Genomic DNA, 20,058 nt, shown 5'->3' on the forward strand with positions numbered 1-20,058 from the left:
CCCCGACACTCTTGGGTTCTTCTAGGCCTTTTTTCAAAGTAATGACGCAACGCATTACTTTAGGCCCAGAAGTCTAGCAGTTGCAACATCCCATATGTCCAACAAGCCAGAAGTGCAAGATTCCTTCTTCAGCTCTTCCAAACTGGGAACCAAACTAGTTGGTTCAGAGAATAGTCAGTTTCCTACATAGAGACTGAAGGTTTGTATTTGTGTAGGAACAAATAGCAAATTTGTAAAGTAATTTGTGTTTTTCCTAACATACAAACATGAAGTCTTTACACCAGTGGTTCTCAACCAGGGGGGAAATTCCCCCCTAGGGGAAAATTTAAAGAGTTTCAGGGTGGGAATTGTGACCGAGGATTTTTAGTATTTCAGGCATATATTTGGAATGCACCTTTTGAGACAGACAGTTTTGAAAAGGGAGTGAGGGAGGGCATGGGAATGACATTCTGACGTATGGTGAATGAGTGCATGGGCCAAAAAAAGGTTGAGAACCACTGCTTTACATTTATGGCCCACCTCAGCCCCCCCTCATTCTGATACCTGGGCCGAAAGGCAAAGTGAAGTGCTGACCAACTAGTGGGTGGGGCTTCTTCCCTACCGTCAGCAGTTAACAACCTTGTATGAAAGTTAAACAGCTGTTCCATTTTGCGTCTGCATGCTAAATTCTATGTAAAGACCTTCAGGATTGTATGTTAGGAAAAATACAAATTTCTTTAAAACTTTGCTATTTTTCATAGTAAAAGACTTGCAGCAGAGAAATGTATTGTTGAAAAATACTATGTAAATTAGGATGGCATGCAGGTATTATTTACAGGGCCTTTTGAGATGCTATTGTAAGAAAAATTGAGCTGCTTCATGGAAAAGTTTTTGGAACAAACATGTGACCTGTTAGTGCTATCAATTGATGTTTGATACTGAACCTAACCGTTGCAGATCTTCTCTTTATGGAGGGAATGGAAGCAGTATTTCGTGTAGCACTTGTCCTCTTGAGAACACATGAAGAAGCCTTGCTAGCATGTGACTCATTTGAGCAAATCATGGATTATATGAAGACTTCTATGCCGAACATTCATCTAGAACAACAGGGTCATATCATTTCTCAGGTAAAACTCATTTGGTAAATTTTCCCTAGCCATGACAAATATATTTATAATTATGGTTTTGTGATTGTTAATATCTAGCTATTTCATACTGAAGCATTTCCTACTTAGGTTGGGTACAGTATTTTGTAACACTTTACATAAGTTATGGTCTTCATATTATTATGTATGATTATCATGTAAAATGTATGGTGGTTTCACCACAAAGTCATTACTTTTATATAGCCAATTTGTGTAAGTGCATAAATCCCAGAGACTCCATTCTGAAAAGAGGAAAATACTGTGTTGTTGTGGCACATGCAGGTTTGTGTGACTCAGGCATGTGCAGTAGAACTTTTCTTCTTGCAACACCCATCTATAGGAGTAATTTTGTTTCATATGGAGTAAGGGTGTTTATAAGTACAGTAATGGGTTTGAAGAAAAGTGGATTTTACATAGTTTTATTGTTTAAATATGTTTTATTTTTTTTTAAATTAGTATTTAACCACAGGATTGAAATTTGTGTAAGTAGAGAGAGGAATTACAGTTTGGTGTGTTTTATCTCTGGCCCATTTATATAATGTGGTAGATGTTAGCTAAGAAGGAGATATAGTACAAATGTTTCTTGTTAAGAAGTGGGATCATACAGGCAGTATTTGCAAATAAAAGAATGGTACATGTGAAAAACGCGACTAAAGTTGTGGTGTAGAAGTAAATGGAGGTTAGTAGGATGGAACAGTGAATGGTGGTAGATTGGAAGTGATAAGTGCATATAGGGATTCAGTAGTTTTGTAAACCTTACAGGAGATGAAGGGCAATGACAGAGGTGATTTTTTAATACACAAAGCAAGAAGAATGGCAGGACCTCAACAGAAGCTGTGGAATAGATGATGTGTTTAAGAATTTTAATGGAAGTTTAGTCTGGGGGTGGAAGTAGCATAAAAGAATGTGAAAGCTGTTTAGTTATTATTGTGTATGGAGTATTTGGCTTATGAAGGATTGAGAAGCTGGCAGTTGTAGGATTTGGTCTGTTTTGTGTTGAGATTTTTTGGGAGACTGAAGGACATACCATGGTGATTTTGAAAGTATATTTTAGCTAGGCAATAATGAAAGGGTGGAAAGGAAAACCAAGAACGTTGTAAAAAGAAAGGTGACCTTAATATCGAGAAACAGTGTGAATGCTTGCAAGTTCCTTGTGAATTTCAAAAGGTTTGCTTGCTCCTTATCAACCTTTTTGTGAGTATTAAGGGAAGTAATTTATGAATTTCTTTGTGAGATACCTGTTTTCTTTAGAGGAAATTGTAATTTTATATAAGTAACTTTCCAAGTAATTACATAGCTATTAGTTCACTTTACACAGCAGCTTGAATTCAAAATTTCACGGGTAACACTTTGCACGTCTGTGTAGGTGACCAGTTCCGCCCACTAGCAGGAATATTAGGAATGACTTTAGCAGATACCTTCAATCTGTTCCTGCTGGGCTCGGGTGAACACCAAGTATGGCGGCAGCTGTATTCCTTATTTTCCGGATATAATATCTGGATTTTGGTCGTGTACACATCCACTGGAATGCGTATTAGTAACCTTCATGAAATCTCAGGATGAGTTTTTCCTTGTGTTTGTTTACTGTTAAGTTGATTCATTAAGAGAATTTTGTCTAAAAGTCTTTTGTTTACATCTACTAGGCTTGCGAGCCTAGATTACTTGCAAGCCTTCGGTATAATTTTGCCATAAAATTAATTTTCGATTGGTGTATTCCGGGCATAGACACCTGCAAGCTGCCGATATAATTGCTTTAAAAGTAATTCTTCCATGTTTCCTCTTTTTTATAGGCTAACCCAGGCAAAACGTTTTTTGCCTTGGCTACTTGCGTGCCACCATGGTAGTTTTGCCCTAAAATGCAATTCTTACATCTTATGCAGATTACTTGCAAGCCTTCAGTGTAATTTTGCCATTAATATTAATTTTCAAATGGTGTTTTCCAGGCATAGGCACTCGCCAGCTGCCAATTATTTGCCCTAAAGTAATTCTTGAATGTTTTGTCATTCTTTTAGGCTAATCTAGACAAAATCACAATTTTTTAAAGTAAATTGTATTTTCCCTAACCATACAAACCTGAGGTCCTTTACCTTAGGAATTACCTTCAGCAGAGCTGGAAACGGCCATTGAACTTTCAAACAATGTGGTTAGGCAGTTAACTACCGTCCAGGAGGCGGGAACACTGCCTGCCCAGGTGTCAGATTGAGGGGTGGCATGAGGTGGGCATGAAACACATAATGTAAAGGACCTCGGGTTTGTATAGTTAGGAAAAATACAAGTTACTTTCAAAAATGGTGATTTGTTCCAACATGATGTACAAACCGTCAGTCCTTTACATTAGGAAGACTCACTGGTTGGAGGGAGGAATCTGAGTGAGTCTCTATGAACTGACTGGAGTTCACTACACCTTGTGTTCCCTTCCTGGTCGATAGAGCGAGGAAAGGAAAACTGCCTTTGACAAAATGATCACGTTGTAAGAAACACAATTGTCCGACTTCTGGGTCCCATTGCATGAAAAAGGAAACGTCAGTTCAGGCAAAGTAGGCTAGGAAGAACTTTAAAGTCTGTGACATTAAGGCAAATACAAGCATTGGGTTTGTCTTATTGTCATGGTCTCCTTCCCCTCTTGCAAGAGGAAGGAGTGGGGTTGCTTCTATGATCCTGAAAGGAAGTAGAACGGAAACTGTAGTTCAGTGCTTACCTGCATTGACCGCCAGATCCAGCATGTAACAGCACATCCGCTCGCTGCCATAGGAAGAGAGTCGAGATGAGAAGGAAGAGAGGCCAGTCACTCCACATTCATTCTCCAAATCACAACCGTACATCTTAGGCGAGATGCAACCTGTCCTGTTAGAGGAGCTGGGTAAGCTACACAACTTCTTGAGCAGCCACCACAGGACCCAAGGAAAAAGTGTTCAAGGACTTGTGGGCAACATCCTGAAGATAGAAGGAAGTGAAGGTGGTCTGTTGGGACTACACGCCTGCCTTCAGAACCTGTGGGACCAACTAGTTTTTCCGGAATGCAAGGGACGGACAAATGTTGCAGAGTTCATGAGCTCTCGGACAAAGCGTACCGGTGTTGTCTTCTCCAGCAGCAGAACATGCTCTCCTTATCATCTCACAAAGCCAGAAAGAGATTGTGTTCTTGGACACTTCTTTCTTGGTCGAGCCAGTACTAACAAAGAGTCGTCGACACTCAGGCTGGAGGTGGCGAGTCCTCTTCAGGTAGCGCCGCAGCACTCTAACAATACACAGTAGCATCTCGTCTGGATCATTACCAACAAAGTCCTCTAGGGAGGGGATCGTGAAAGACTCGAACCGAGCATCAGGGATCGAAAGATTTTGAGTCTTGGCTACAAAAGCTGAGATGAAATCGAGCGTAACTGATCCCCATCTCCTTGAGTGTTTAACATCAAAGGAAAGTCTGTGAAGTTCACCAACTCTCTTCACCGATGCCAGGGCAAGCAAGAAGACGGTCTTGAGGGTCATATCCCTGTCAGATGACTCTCGTAAAGGCTCGTACGGTGCACGAGTCAGGCTCTTTAGAATGAGAGTCACATCCCACGCAGGGGGCCTAAGATCCCTGGGTGGGCAAGACCTCTCAAAGCTTCTCATGAGTAGGGATATCTTGAAGGACAAGGAGATATCTACACCTTTCAGCTGCAAGACTAGGCCAAGTGCAGCCCAATACCTTTTACAGTTGAAACAGAGAGAAGCTTCTCTCGACGAAGAAAGACGAGGAAGTCCGCAACCTGCTGGACAGTATCGCCGACTGGAGAGATACCCCATCCATGCCACCATCCACAGAAGACGGACCACTTTCCCTGGTATACTGCTGCGGAGGACCGTCTGAGGTATCCGGCCATCTCCGTTACTGTGCGATGCAAAAAGCCTCCCGCTCGCAGGAGATGGTGGATAGCCTCCAGCCATGAAGGCACAGGGACTGCACTGCCAGGTGATACTGCTCGACGTAGGGTTGACACAGAAGGTTAGGCCAGGAGGGGATCTCTCTCGGTGCCCCGGAAAGGAGAGCTAGCAGGTTGGGGTACCAAATGGCCTGCTGCCATTTGGGTGCCACCAGAATCATTCTGAGATTCGGAGTAACCATCACTTGGTTGATCACTCTGCGAATCAGACAGAACGGAGGAAAGGCTCAGGCGTCAAGGTTGTCCCATGGGTGCCGGAATGTGTCCTCCACAGCGGCCCATGGGTCCAGCATGACTGAACAGAAGACCTGAAGTTTTCTGTTGTGCCAGGTGGCAAGCAGATTGATGACTAGATGCCCCCATAGGTCGAACAGCCTTTCCACGACTTCCGGGTGAAGGGACCATTCTGTTTTGATCACCTGATTCTGGCGGCTGAGCTTGTCTGCCACAACATTCCTCTTGCCTGGGATGTACCTGGCTGACAGCTCTACCAAGTGAACCAGTGCCCACGCATGCACCTGCATCGTCAACTGGTGGAGCAGGAGGGATACTAGACCCCCCCTGCTTGTTGACGTATGCCACTACCATGGTACTGTATTGTCGCTCATCAGTACCATGGAGTGCCCCATCGCTTGATCCCAGAACTCTTGGAGAGCCAGGAAGGCTGCCTTGAGTTCCAGGATATTGATGTGAAGGTGCTTGTCGTCTCGGTGCCACACTCCCGAAGTCAGCAACTCCTCCAGGTGTGCACCCTATCCCTCGGTTGATGCGTCCGCGAACAGAAGCATGTCTGGAGGGGGAGTATGTAGGCATACTCCTATTCCTATTAAGAGGTTCCTGTCGTCCATTCACCAGTCTAGGTCCTCTCTCACCTCCTCGGAAAGAGGGATGAGAAAGGACTGGGGATCTCGGGACTGGGACCAATACTCCTTTAGTCCCCGTTGTAGAGACCGAACGTGAGGACGCCCACGAGAGACCAGCTTCTCCAGCGACGACAGGTGATCGATGACTACTTGCCATTGCCAAGCTGGCTGTTCCTGTCGAGACAGAAACAGCTGTGCCGCCTTCCTGAACTTGCTGATACGAGAGTCCGAGGGAAAGACTTTTGCTGCTATCGTATCTGTCAGCATGCCCAGGTACTTTATCCTCTGCTTCGGGTTGAGATCTAACTTCTCGAGGTTTACCACGATCCCAAGATCACGGCAAAACCTGAGGAGCCAATCCCTGTCCTGTAGCAACTGCGAGCAGGAACTCACCAGGACCAGCCAGTCGTCGAGATACCTCAGTAGACGTATCCCATGCAAATGGGCCCAAGCTGACATGAGAGGGAACACTCTCGTGAACACCTGGGGAGCGGTCGAGAGCCCGATACAGAGTGCCCTGAATTGGAAGACCGACTCCCCGAGGATAAAGCGGAGGTACTTGCGAGAGGATGGATGAATGGGTATTTGGAAATACGCATCTATCAAGTCCACCGTAAGCATGAAGTTGTTCTCCCTGATGGAGGTGAGCACGGATTGCGCCGTCTCCATTGTGGACCAAGTCTGGCAAATGAAATGGTTTAGGGGAGAGAGGTCTGTGACTGGTCTCCAATCCCCCATGGATTTCTCTACGAGAAAGATTCGGCTGTAAAAGCCTGGGGACCAATCCGACACGACCTCCATAGAGCCCTTGCTCACCATGGCTTGGACTTCTTCTTGCATTAGTGTGATATCCTTTGGTGATCCTTGAACGTAGATGCGGAGACAGATCAGAGTGTTGGTGAGGGGTGGCTGAGACTCGAAGGGTAGTAGATATCCCTGCCGAAGGACATCCACTATCCAGGTCTCGCCTCTGTATCGCTGCCATGTTGTCCAATGGGATGACAGGCATCCCCCCACCTTTGGCAGCAGTTGTGGGGGGAACGCCAACCCTAGCGTTTCCCCTTCGTCTTCTTCCCCTTGCCCCCTTTACCGGATTGGAAAGCGGGCTTAAAGGGACGCGAAAGCCCACCCTTTCCAGAGGAAGAAGAAGACTGGGTGTTCCCACAGGATCCCTTCGAAGACTGGGACTTCTTAGGGGCCAAGAAAGAGCTAGCCTGACCCAAAAGCCGGGCTGCAGTGGAACGTGAAAGACCCGGAGGTCTGGTGGACAAGGCGATCGCTGTCATCGGCCCAACACTTGTCCACCGCAGCCTCCACCGACCCTCTAGGGAAGAGAGAGGTAGAACCCAGCAACAGTCCATTCCGCAGGGTCATTGCCGACTCGGGCCCCACGGACCTGGCGAAGTGAGAAAGAATGGCGTCTCACCGCTTCAGGACCAGGTTGGCCCACAGGTTTGCCGTCTGGTTGGTGAGGTAGGAGATGGCTCTACCTCCAGACTGGAACAGTTTCTCGGGCCTAGACGAACCAGGTCCGGGTCAACCTGTTTAGGTGGGAATGCCCTTTCCGAGGGTGTGTAAAAACGCTTCTGTCAAGGCAGGGGAGGGGGAAGCAGTTTGTCTAAGCAGTTCCATTGCAGGGAATTGTCTTGCCCAGACACAAGACTATTCACTTGATCGAGGACCCCCTTGGCAAGCATGGACCACAGCAACCCCACCAAAACCTTGGGTTCCTTTTTCAGTTCCCAGAAGGATTCGAGGCGTGAAGGACGATCCACAGATGAGGCCATGGTCCCTTCCCCGAGGTCATTGTGCTGACAAATCAGTGCATTTGCCTCAGCAAAAGTCCTCTGTATCTCAGGGGTGTCCGGATCCCGGGTGAGAGGACCCTCGAGTCCCTCCAGGGTGCGGTCCTCCCAAACTACTCTCCGCGCAGGAGGGAGAACCTTGGCAGACCCCTGTGATCCTTTCTGCACCACGCGGACGTACGATCTGGTTGATCCAAGAACCAAGCCAGGATCATATGCCCCCAAGGTCGAACTCTGGGGAGACGACTTGCCGGAATTCCTCCTGTCTGACTTGCACCCCCTAGGAGGAGCCCAGGAGGTTGAGGGGACAGGCGAGGAGGATGGGGCACTCCTGCTGGTCTTGCTGGCGGAACCAGCAGGAGCAGTTGGCTGGGAGTGGTCACCAGCCCGCGGTGGTGACGGCAACGTGGGTCGAGGAGAGCGGAGCAATTCACGCCAGTCGAGCCATTCGCTCGGCTCCCCCGAGCCAGCCTGGCCACATGAACCTGGCCGGGGACTGGGCAGGGTCGAACTCGCAGCTGGCTGCCGAGAACTTGCGCTGTCCTCTAGACAGGCCCCAGTCGTCTTCGAGGCCTAGACCTCTCGGGAAGACTGAGCAGGGGACCTCTTCACTGTCTTGCCAGGTGCCAGGACCCGCGAGACCAGCGCACCTTCCCCGGAAGAGTCGGAGCACCTGCTTGCCTGGACTCTTTCTCCCATCCTGTGCCTGAGTCAGCACGGAGAGAGATCTCTCCGGTACCAGACCGGGGTACCCGGGTCTCCTTAGAAACCAAGGTACTCGGCGCAGCTCGCGAACGAGTGTCCGACACAGCGCTGGCCTTAGAAATGGACTTTTTGGCACAGCAGCAGGATTGCAAACCATGGTCTACACGCCCTCGGCTCCCGACACAACTGACTTGGGGGTCAACGAATCAGTTCCCTGGCCAACGAGAGATCCCACTGCCTTCCCTGTGGAAGGAGGCAGTCCCTTAGAAGCCTCGGGGCGAGACTTCTTAGGGGGGAAAGAGACAAGCTGCTTCTTCTGAGGCTGGCGAGCCTCAGAAGAAGAAGAAGAGATAACAGACAATGAGGACAACGAAGGCAACACCTCCCTAGACCTCTTCTTCGACTTCTTTTTCGTCATCTTCTTTGGGATGGCAAGGTTCCCCATCCAGGATGGAACAGCAGAAGATGCAGGTGCAGCCAGGGGACTCTGGGAAGCGGGTGCAACCTAGGTAGCAGAAACGCTAGTGTTCGGGGCAGCAGCTAGTGGGGCAGGTGGAGCAGCACTGGAGCCAGGGAAGCCAGGAGCCAGTGCATGGGTAGAGGGCACGGGTGGAGCATGAGCGGGAGCCAGGCCGGGCCGAGGCTCACTAAATCCAGGAGCCGGAACCAGAGTTAGAAACTAGCGTGGGTCGGCAACAGCAGGAGCAGGCACGAAGATATAAGGCACCGATGACGTGACCATACTGGAGGGGCCAGGAGGCAGCGGCGCGGCAGGAGTGGCTGACATCTGGGTGCCCAGGTGCAAGGCCACTGTCACAGGCAGCTTGCTGAATAATGTCATGGTGGTGGTTGATGTGGTGGATGTGGTAGCTGCGTGGGTCGTCACAGGAGCGCAGGACAGATGCGTGATCAGGCCCTCCAATGATGGAACGCCAGGAAGACCAAGGTGCAGCCAGTTAGATGTAAGGTCAGAGACCTGGCCGCCGAGAGACACCTCCACCGCCAAACCTGAAGGCTAAGTTGGGTCAAAAGCGGAAGCCTCTACTCCCTCCGGGGGAAAAAATTCACCCCCAGAGCGAGGAGAGGTCCCAGAGAGGATGTCCTGATCGTCTGCTCCCCCATGGCCTCCCACACCCGACAAGGAGAAGGGGAGGGGGAGTCCTCACTTGAGGAAGAGGCAGCAAAAGGGGAAGCTTGCCATGAGGGAGAAACTATCCCAACAGGTTAGCCACCAAGGGAGTCATCGGGGGCCATATAACCGTCAGACCACGCCTTGGCGGGCTTCCTTCAAACCTCGCCCACTGCTCAGCAGACCAGGAACAACACTCCGAGCAAGGAGAGTTACGAGAACACACGTCCTCTGCAGGTGGAGCAAAGGGCGTGTGGGTCCATATCTACATGTGAGCGGAAGCTATTGCACTTCTTCCCTCCCACCCCAGGACATACATGCTGGGGGAAGGAGGGCTTATGGTGTTTATCAACATTCATCATGGGAACAAGGAAAAACAAGAGAGATCCCACCGGGAAAAACATCTCAACAGCAATCAGGGGAGAGAATGAGAAACATGTCTGCAGCGCACGACGGCCGAAAGCAAATTGGAATGTTACATCCGGGCAGGCAGTACTCCCGCCTCCCGGACGGTAGTTAACTGCCTAACCACCGTGTTCGAAAGTTCAACGGCTGTTTTCAGCTCCACTGAAAGTAATTCCTAATGTAAAGGACCAACAGTTTGCATATCGTGTCAGAACAACTTTTTTTTCGCCTAGGCTACTTGCGAGCAAGCAATGTAGTTTTGCCCCAAAAGTAATTCTTGCATCTTACGCCATTCCCTTAGTCCAAATTTTACGTCCAAATTTTACATCAGCGGGGTTTACAGGACATAGACTGTTCGCAAGCCTTCATTATATAATTACCTTAAAAGTAATTCTTGGAAGTTTCATCATTCCTTTAGCCGTCGGTAAATAATATTACCTTAACCCTCACATTTTCCCTTGCAGAGAATTGAAAGTGTAAGGGCAGAAAGTAGTAAGGAGAGAAGGGTGCTTAATACGCAGCTCCTAGATTATTTAGCAAGCTTCCTCTTGAGCTGAGGAGTTTGAGGATTTGAAGTCTTTCAAAACAAACTTTAAACTTTTTTCTTTATCAGTGCTGTGATATGGAATATCAAACAGTGAATGTGGAATGTGGTGTGAGACCTAGATAAGTGTCAACAAGTAACAAGTTATAACATACTTTATCGTTGGCCGAGAATTGGTCCCAGTATCTGCTTCGTAGTGCAGTATATTGTGTAGAGTGCTCGCTTCGTCAGTACATTTACCAAGTTGGAACTTTTTCTGAGAAGCTTCTCATGTCTCCTGTGCAAGGATAACACGCATCTAGATTGATGTGCAGATTGTGAACGTTCCACACTTCCAGTACACGGAAGCAGCCACTGGTGCCCATCTCAGCCTGACGCCAGCTCGTGCTACGAGCACTAGATGCCGCCCACTGGTGCCATCTACTGTCTGGCACTAACTCATGCTCTGAGCAGCCAAAGGCTCCCAAAAGTGCCCAAGCACCCACGGGCGACTCCTACCATTTGGCGCCAACTCATGCTCTGTGCAGCCAAGGCGCCCATAAGCTCCCAAACGCCCAAGTTCGGCAACTGTTGCAGTCAGCCAGGAACATACAAAGCTGACATACCCTTTTTTCTTTCCTTCTACTAGCCCTGTGTTTATCTACTTGCTCCCATGCCTGGCTCCCTAGCTTCCTTCCCATACCATTGCCAGTCTTGTGTCTGGCTTAACAGAAAATTAACCTTGCAAAGTGAGTGTTGTGCAGTGGAGGTGGTGTTTATCCGACCCGCTGGTTCTCCTATACCTGGGAGGAGTCATACTGAAAGTCCAATGGAGGCTGGTGGGAAGTCCCCTGGGTAGTTGCCCCTGAAAGTTTTTTTAGCCTAACCCATCCAAAAACACTACAATTATGCAATCCACCCACCTGTTCACGTTCTTCTTTTATTATATAACCTAGCTTATGACTACAAAAACCACAAAACAGACTTACAACCCAAAATTAACAATATAACCGTCAGAGAGCTCTCTATACCTTACCACACTCTATTCAACACTCCCTCCTGCATTTGTTTACACTTTGCTCCCTCCTGCCATTTTCGTCCTGTGACGTCATTGCCCATGACGTCAGAACAAGAACAGATACTTTTGAACATAAAGTATGCTTTGCTATGAAAACATCTTATAAAATTAAACGTGCTTTTTGTACATTTTGTAACACCCATACCATTTCACTAATGCAGAAAATGAAAACAATTGTCTGGTTTTTATTTTGGTGCTACACCCAGGCAAGGGCGAGCACCTACCATACTTTACTAGCCATCGGAGTACTTCCTTCGCTGCAAAGTTCCCACTAAATAGGAGGCAACCCATGGCTATACCGCCATGCCACTACAAATTAAGATGAGCACTCACCAGAGGCAGTATCCCAGTAGCTTTCTTAGCTGATAGGTAACGACAAGTGTTGGTTTTCAATGCTAGAAGTTTTTTCTATTGTCAAATTCATTACATACTTAATGTTTTCGGAATAGAATATGTCCATGTATCCCACCTCCTATCAATGTGGGAATCATCTATGTAATTACTTGGTAAGTTAATTATATAAAAATGAAGTTTTTATAATAAAATTAAGTTTTATATATACTTACCAAGTAATTACATGATCGGAGCCCACCCTCCTCCCCGCTGATGGACATAAGGCATGAACAGATTGAAGTTATCTGCTAAAGTCATTCTTAATATTCCCACTAGTGGGGAGAACTGGTCACCTACAGACGTGCGAAGTGTTACCCACGAAATTTTAAATTCAAGCTGCTGTGTAAAGTGAACTAATAGCTATGTAATTACTTGGTAAGTATATATAAAATTGTATTTTATTTTAAACATGTCATTTTGCTAAAAGGGACAGTTACAAGGGTATAAGTAGTGTATATAAATTAGGTAGAAGACCCTCTATCGAGCAGTTGTTAAAAGTGATGGCTTCATCAGCTGTATTCAACTTATACAGTCTTCTCAATCTTTTGATAGTTGCTTTACCCTGTCACTGTCTTCAGGGAGTAACTTGGATGTTTGCCATTCTTTGTGAATAGAGGTAAACAGTCATGAATTAGGGATTCTTTCTCTAGAAAAGAATACACTAGATGTGAGTTATTGAGTATCTATGATAGAGACTAGGTCATGTAGTTGAAATGTTATGTTTGTCATCTGTAGAGTTATCCATCTTGAGGAGATATTCTACGAGGCCACATTTCACTAAGGTTCTACTGTACTGAGCTTGATCACGATGAAAGACACACTGTAGTAGATTTTGTCATGGTGAGTCTTGCTTCTTATATATGGGATGGTCAGCAGGGGGTAGGATGCTTGCCAGCTGCCTACTAGCTAAGGAGAAAACTTGCTTTTGATTGGCTAGCGAGATTTTTTGGGGGGCTAGCTACACGCTGGTGAAAAGAAGATTGAAACACAAATAGAGAAGACTGTACAAATTAACTGCTGTAAAAAAGGGTATTGTTTTCAATAATAGTATAATAATAATAATAGCAGTTCTCTCTCTCTCTCTCTCTCTCTCTCTCTCTCTCTCTCTCTCTCTCTCTCTCTCTCTCTCTCTCTCTCTCTCTCTCTCTCTCTCTCAACTTACTAATGTGTCCATGTCTGGGATTACAAGCCTATTCCCCATACTTCTGCAGTTTTTACCATTATGGCTACGGAATATCATATTTATCTCATATTAATGGTCAGGGGCCAGAAATAGTTGTAGGAGTAAAAATGATATATTGTAGGTGGAATTAATTTGAGAAGTAACACTTTTTATATTTTAATATGAAGGATTTATATTTTGTTACAGGCTTGTGAATGTTCCTTAAGCCGTGAGCTGCATGCTTATGAAGTTGAATACCACGTTCTTCAAGAGGAATTAGCTCTTTCACCACAGAATAGTGCTGATGTTCAAAAATTAAAGGAAGCAAACAGAAATCTTAAGAGACAGAATCTTGATTTATTGGAGCAACTTCATCAGTCAAATTCTCACCAGCATGCCCTAGAAACCTCTAATCAGGTAGGATTTCTGATTACCAATTCACAAGATTGACTGATTAAGAAAATATGTAAATGTTTACATTAGATTTTCTTTTGCAAGGCTTTACCATTACTGTATGTGTATTCCTCAATTTATAGAGTCTTCAGCAAAGCCAACACCATCTGGAAGTGAGGGTGCGCTGGTTAGAGTTGGAACGGAACAATTTGAAGCAATTGGTAGCACTTTTAACAAAGAATTTATCACAGGAAGAACTAGCCAATATTCCACCAAATTACCAGAGGTTCCTCCCTACAGGTTCTGAAAAGGTAACGTTATGCATTATCATTTTTATTCACTAATTGTTTTGAAAATGTACAGTTGAAGTAGGGTACTCAACTATGCTGAAAGTATTGTTTTTGCTATCATGGTCCGACCTCTTTAAACCAGCTCCCATGGGACCAGGCCACTGCCAAACCACAGAAAATCCCAGATGACAGAAGCCACCCCTTAAAAACCCCTATGCAAACAAAGTCTTGCCAGTTCATTCCATACGTATATTGCTGTGTTATCAAAAGTAGAACAAAGCTTATGAATAATCACTGTTACTCATTTGGTTTAGTTCCTTATGAGAATTCTGGCCTGCTCCTTAAGTATCTCCCCGGGTTGTTTTACTGAAAGATATCCATTTGCAAAATTCAAATAACAGTTGTGTTAAGAATGGTTATTTTAATAAACCTGTTGTTTTAAGTACTGTACTGTATGCAGTTATATTTCAAGCATTATTGTCATATTATTGTATATAATTTATATGAAGATAGTGTTCAGGTGCTATTTGCATTCTGATAATGTTTACATTCTTAAAATCATCAGCTGATTGCATTTTACCGACATCATCACAGCCATTACAGTAGTTGGTAAATGAAATGCATTTCGGAGTTTTTTTTTTTATTAGTTGAAATTTATATATCGGTTTTCGTTTTGTTATTTATACTGCACTCATCTTCTATGGATCCTTGTGAAATTATTTTTAGTCCAGTGACCTGTTTATATCTTTACTAGTCTTTGTTCTCATTCTCAATCTTTTGTATACCTCCATGTGGTCCTTGCTGCTCCTTTCTTCTATTTCGTTCGGGATATTCAGCAGTCATTCTCTTGTTGTGATTGAAATGTAGTAGACCTTTTGACCAGATCCAGTAGGCCAGACTCTTTTAGATATACTTTGTCATGTATGGTTTCTGGGCAGTTGAATGTTTTGTTTTCCACTATTTTGGATACTGAGTAGGTAAGTATTCTTTTGACTAATTGTCTCTACTCCTATGTTTTCTTCCAGCTGTACTTTGCCTCTTGTTCCTCCCATCCTGCTTGATGCAAGTAGCCTTGGTTGTCTAGAACTTTACACTAGTAGCCCATAGGAGGCTTTATTAACTTGAGTTAATGGTAATTTACTGTGTTTATTAGTTTTTAATTACTTAATAGTGTTATTCAAAGGGAAAACCGTTGCTCTCATTAGTTGTAAAATTGGGGTTGGTTGGTAAGTATGGATTATGTTCTAATGCAGTGCTTCATTAAAAATTTGGCTCATGACTTGTTTTTCTTAAACAGAAATATGTATTTATGTGTATAAATTGTACCTCAGCTTGACAGACACTTTGAGGTTTGGCTATCTGATAAGTAACAAGCCTGCTAAGTAACAAAAACCTTGTATTATAGCTGCAGTTGAAGTAAATATCTTCTATGTATGTTATAGCTAACAGCAATTACACTTAGTTCCTAACCTAAACTAACCTGTACTTCAGACTTGAACATTTAAGATAGCCAAGCAAAATAGTGATAATGATGTAACTGATAAGCACAGAAGTCCATTCAATTTAGGTCCTTTATGCTGGTGTTACTTACTGTTAAAGAGACAGATGTAATGACTAATTTGGAAGACAGACATTCCATTCCATAACATCATTATTTTCTCATGGTTACCGCCATTTAATTAGACTTTTATTGTATTTGTTGTTCTCTGTTGATTGAAATTTGGCCATTCACAGAAAACAGAGTACAGTACTTAGTATCGTAATTGTCTACAGACTGTAACTGGGTCATGAGGGGTGGCCATTAGGTAAATGTATGCCAGTAACAGGTTTGTCCAGTTTTGAAATAGGTCAGCACCAATTCTACTTTTTTTTTTTTTTTTTTTTTTTTTTTTTTTTTTTTTGGACAATTGCCATCACCTTACTGGGGATTTAATCTGTGTTTCTTTATTAATATGTGTCTCATCATTCCACAGATGTTACCATTTACCATACTCATAGTTGAGTTCATTAATATCATATGATTATTTATAGGAATTTTTTGGTTTGATGTAGTCATATAAATTGCAGACTCACTGCTATATCAGCATGCTCTTTTTCTTTCACGCCCACATGATAAAGTATCCAGTAAAGTTCAGCAATTGTGTCATCTTTGTGTAAGGTACGGATGGAGTGTATATTTGATTTTTCTTGACAAGGAAATTTTTCAGAGTAATTTTTTCATTACTTAAATGGCATCATTAAAATCACTGAAAGTTACAAAAGATATCCAGCAGGTCTGTTAACATCACATGGAGTACAGTAGTTGGAAAAAAAGTTATTTGGAAGGGTGGCATTTTTGCCAGCAAAGAAGTTTGTCCTGTAATGTTTATATGGAAGATTGCATATTCTTAGATCCTGGTTAAAACCTGTAGCAATCTTTTTCTGGTTTACTTCTGTTTATTAGACTTGTTTTAGATTTAAGTGTGCTGTGGTATTGAATATTTACTTACAATGGTTTGAGAACACTGCTTAGTAAAAGTATCTAAATTTCATTGGTTTCAGTCTCTAGATTAGTTGAAAAATTATTTGTCATTTCTGGGAAAGACGGACATGAGTAAAGCCAAGCAGTTATTTTTTATACTTGAGGCAAGAGTGATATTTGTAGAGATATTGAGAAAATTAAATATGATTTTTGTACTCACAGCAAGAGCGGAAAGAGTCTAACACCTTGAATAAAATCCCAATTGAAAAGGATGAAGTCCAAGAGGGTGAAGGTATTTCTTCCTCATTACCATCTCAAGATACTTTTCTCCAGCAGAACTCAGGACCTAGAGCCGTAAGTATGGATTATGGCCTAATGCAGCGCTACATTAAAAATATTGGTCATGACTAGTTTTGTGTTATTTATTATTGATTGAAGTATTCATGACAAAATCTGTTTCATATGTAGTCTTAAGATAGGAAAAGAAAATGTATCACTTTTTGAGTGTTTTTAGTTCAGTTTGTAATAGGTGGTAGTTTGTTGCAAAATGTACACTGTATTCATATTTTTAAAGACAACCATCGATAGTGCAAACCACTTTGCACTTTAAAAATGCATTGCAATTGTTGGGCATTACTAAGTGGACCTTGGATGTTTGTATCCATATATTTGTATATAAAAGTATTATGTAATTGTAATCTGTACACTTACTTGTAAATATGTGAATTTTGGATATAGCATTTTGACATTTTTAATGACTTAGTGAAGCCGTAGCCTAAGTAAATTGCAGACATGAGTAGGAATATTGTACAAAGTAGCCTGCTGAATCGTGTTGTTTATAAGTTATTTAAACCTAGTAGCAATGCAGTACTTAGCAAGAATTTGGAGTAGATGCTGGATTCAGAAATATTTGTGTAAGGTATGTTGTTTCAGCATTGAGTAGAAATAGTAAAAAAGTATATTATCGACCTTCCTTATCATAATACGTACTGTTGTTTGGTGCAGTCTTGGAACATAGGCCTGGATCACTGCTTTTTATTTTTTTAAGGTAAAGTATGAATAATTGTAGTAGTTATCATATAGCAGGGTTTTTACAGCATTGATAAGTAAAGGTTGTGTCAAATAAGCATATGATATGAATAATGTAAGTGCGTTTATCAAGAAGTATGTTAGGAAATTATAAGTAATTTTCAAATAATTGTTTACATCATATGCTGAATGGGCATGGAAGTGATTGAAAACAATTTGCAATAGAGATGTAGTGTGTTCATTGCTTGTCCATCTTTTCTGCAGAAAGAATAGTAAATTAGAGTTCAGTTCTAAGATTTCAACCAAATTTTTTCATTGTTTTATGTAAAATAGCTGGGCTGAAGTTTCATGACAAAAACATCAGGGTTGAGTTTTAATCGTGCAAAATATTGGAAGTTATTCTTACATAGGATGCATGTTGATATTCAACACCTGAGTTTACCCGGAGCTATTCAGAATTACAGTCTATACTTACATTTGTTTATCAGACAAGTTTCTGTGCATTGTTTTATATAGTATTTTGGATATCTTAGATCAGTAATTGAGAATGTGCCATATCGTATTTCAGATTTTGCTCTTTTAGTGATGTTTCACCTTGTCCATATTTTTGAGCAAACATCACACAAATGACATAAGATACATAGAGCAAAACCTCATAAGTTCATGATTACAGTATATTACATTTTTACTGTTAATATTTTATTATAGTTGTAGAAATATTAAATGAATGCTGCATAATTTTATGGAAATGGAAAATTTTATAAGCAAGCTTGGAAAAATGGAAAGGTTTACATATCCTCTAAAGAAAAAAAGATAATTTACATCTCCAAAATGCATCACATTAAAATTAAAATCCTGTGTCCAAATCAACTGGTCCATTGTATAGTGGTTATTTTCACAATGGTCACAAAATTTTAAGCACTTGAAAAGTCATTGTTACACATACTTTGGTTATTCATATAGTTGTTCAAAATTCAGTTGAAAACATACACATTTAACCATCTAAGGTTCTTAGGGAATGTTGCAATATGAATTTAGAGATTGAAGTACCTCAGGGTATCTTTACTATGAACTCCTGACCCTGACTAATGGGCAGCAAAGAGGAAGATGACAAAGTTGTGTTTCAAGTCATGTAAATGCAGTACTAATATATAAGGTATCAACATTTTCTCCGAGCTGCATAACATTGCCAAGTGAGTGCACATTTTACAAAAGTGCAGTAATTGGAGACATTACTGTAAATTTTAATTAAATTAATCATGAAGTTTTGTACAGGCATCATATCATATATCCAATGTATAATTATAATCCCTGATTATGTATGTATGTACAGTATATAGGATAGGTCAAATCTGTATAAGAATTGGACTTATTTAGGATACAGTCTGTCCTGGATTCAGCGGCATTTAACGTATAGAAGAGTTATATTCCAAATAAATGTTACCCACACCATAGCAACCTGAATAAACAATTTAGGCCCCAAGTGCAATTGCATACACTGTATCAGATAGGTATATAATGAAATAAAAATATGAAAAAGTATATGTATTCAAAATATACTTTACTTTTCGTAATCTGTGGCCAGTCCATGCCAACTTCTCTACAAATCCCCAGACCCATAGAACTTGATGCAGCAATTCACATTTGTCAATTAGAGCTCTTTGAAAACAAAAGGGGAGTTAGGACTGGAGGGGTTTGTAGATAACACAGACCAGGTGGAATGTTGGGGAGAATCAGTGTTTTCCACTTCCCCAGTTCTCCATCTCTTCAAATTGCTGGAAATTCCCTTGGATTAGCAGTGCTGTATTCAAAACACTAGAAGTGTCAGGAGCAACTTCCCTCAGGGCATCCTCAAACTGTGCAAGGATGCCCAAATGCTCATGAATGTTTAAGACAGTGGTAGTTTCTGCCTTTTTCATCTAAACCATCAGTGAAACTCAACCTCATGCAACAACTTGATGATTTTATGGATGCTTCTCACTAAAGAGAATCCTGTGAAATAGGAGTCCCATTCAGGTGAAACTCTCTTCCATACCATGTTCATCATTGACAAATGCAGCTTATCCAAAGCTTCTGTGGTGTACTGTAGTCAGTTTCATCTTTGACTGAAAGTTCATGAGATACTCCTTATCATCGTGTCAGGTATCAGAGAAATTGATAATTTTCTGTATTGTCTGCCATTAGCTGTACACTATGAAGGTAAGGATGATGTCTTGGTTCAGGGGCTAGAGAAGAGAAGTGGTGTGTAAAAGTAAGGGTACTACTTGGATGTTCTTACACCAGTCCTTCATGGCTTTTGGGTGACTGGAAGCATTATTTATGAGGATGAAGAGGAATTGATTTGGAACTATTCCACCCAACTTATGTCTTAGAGCCAGATGTACATAACCAGCCAAGCAGGTATGGTTACTTGATTTCATCATCTATGTCTTGGAGTTGGATTTCCAGATGACCTGATGCTGCTCCTCAATAAAGCAGTGCCTTTGATTCTCTTGAATGTTATGTTGATGATGTGGACATTAGCTAGAAATCTTGTGTTGGAAAGTAATGCAAGGTGATATAGAGTCCATGGCAGCCTTGAATCCTAGTGCAGTCTTTTTAGAGGAGCCTAAATGTTGAACAGCAGCCTTTGGCAGGCTTGTTAACGCACTGTCACATGCAAATTTTCTGGCTTCTTTTTTGCATCTTGCCACCAAAGTTTACACAAAGTAGCCGTTAGTTGTGGCAAAAGTGAAGTCACCCATGGTTTTTATCTTTCACCCAAAGATCAGCACC

The 20,058-nt window shown here is 42.7% G+C and overlaps 1 protein-coding gene across 11 annotated transcripts in view; it reads left to right on the plus strand.

Annotated features, from left to right (window-relative positions):
* plx (PTB_TBC1D1_like and TBC domain-containing protein plx) overlaps positions 1-20,058 on the plus strand; it is a 143,459-nt gene that overhangs the window by 97,279 nt on the left and 26,122 nt on the right. For 9 of the 11 annotated variants that reach the window (XR_010850204.1, XM_067086915.1, XM_067086911.1 and 6 more), the window contains 4 exons: positions 937-1,106; positions 13,318-13,527; positions 13,647-13,814; positions 16,477-16,608. Coding sequence is in view for 10 of the 11 variants with exons in the window: in XM_067086915.1 (XP_066943016.1) it covers positions 937-1,106; positions 13,318-13,527; positions 13,647-13,814; positions 16,477-16,608 (680 nt within the window). In the remaining variant the exon portion in view is untranslated. Of the gene's footprint in view, positions 1-936; positions 1,107-13,317; positions 13,528-13,646; positions 13,815-15,911; positions 15,952-16,476; positions 18,826-20,058 lie in introns of those variants that run through there. The other 2 variants (XM_067086919.1, XM_067086913.1) reach the window with 2 other exon arrangements.

This window comes from Macrobrachium rosenbergii, chromosome 43, assembly GCF_040412425.1.
Source record: "Macrobrachium rosenbergii isolate ZJJX-2024 chromosome 43, ASM4041242v1, whole genome shotgun sequence".
Lineage (NCBI taxonomy): Eukaryota > Metazoa > Arthropoda > Malacostraca > Decapoda > Palaemonidae > Macrobrachium > Macrobrachium rosenbergii.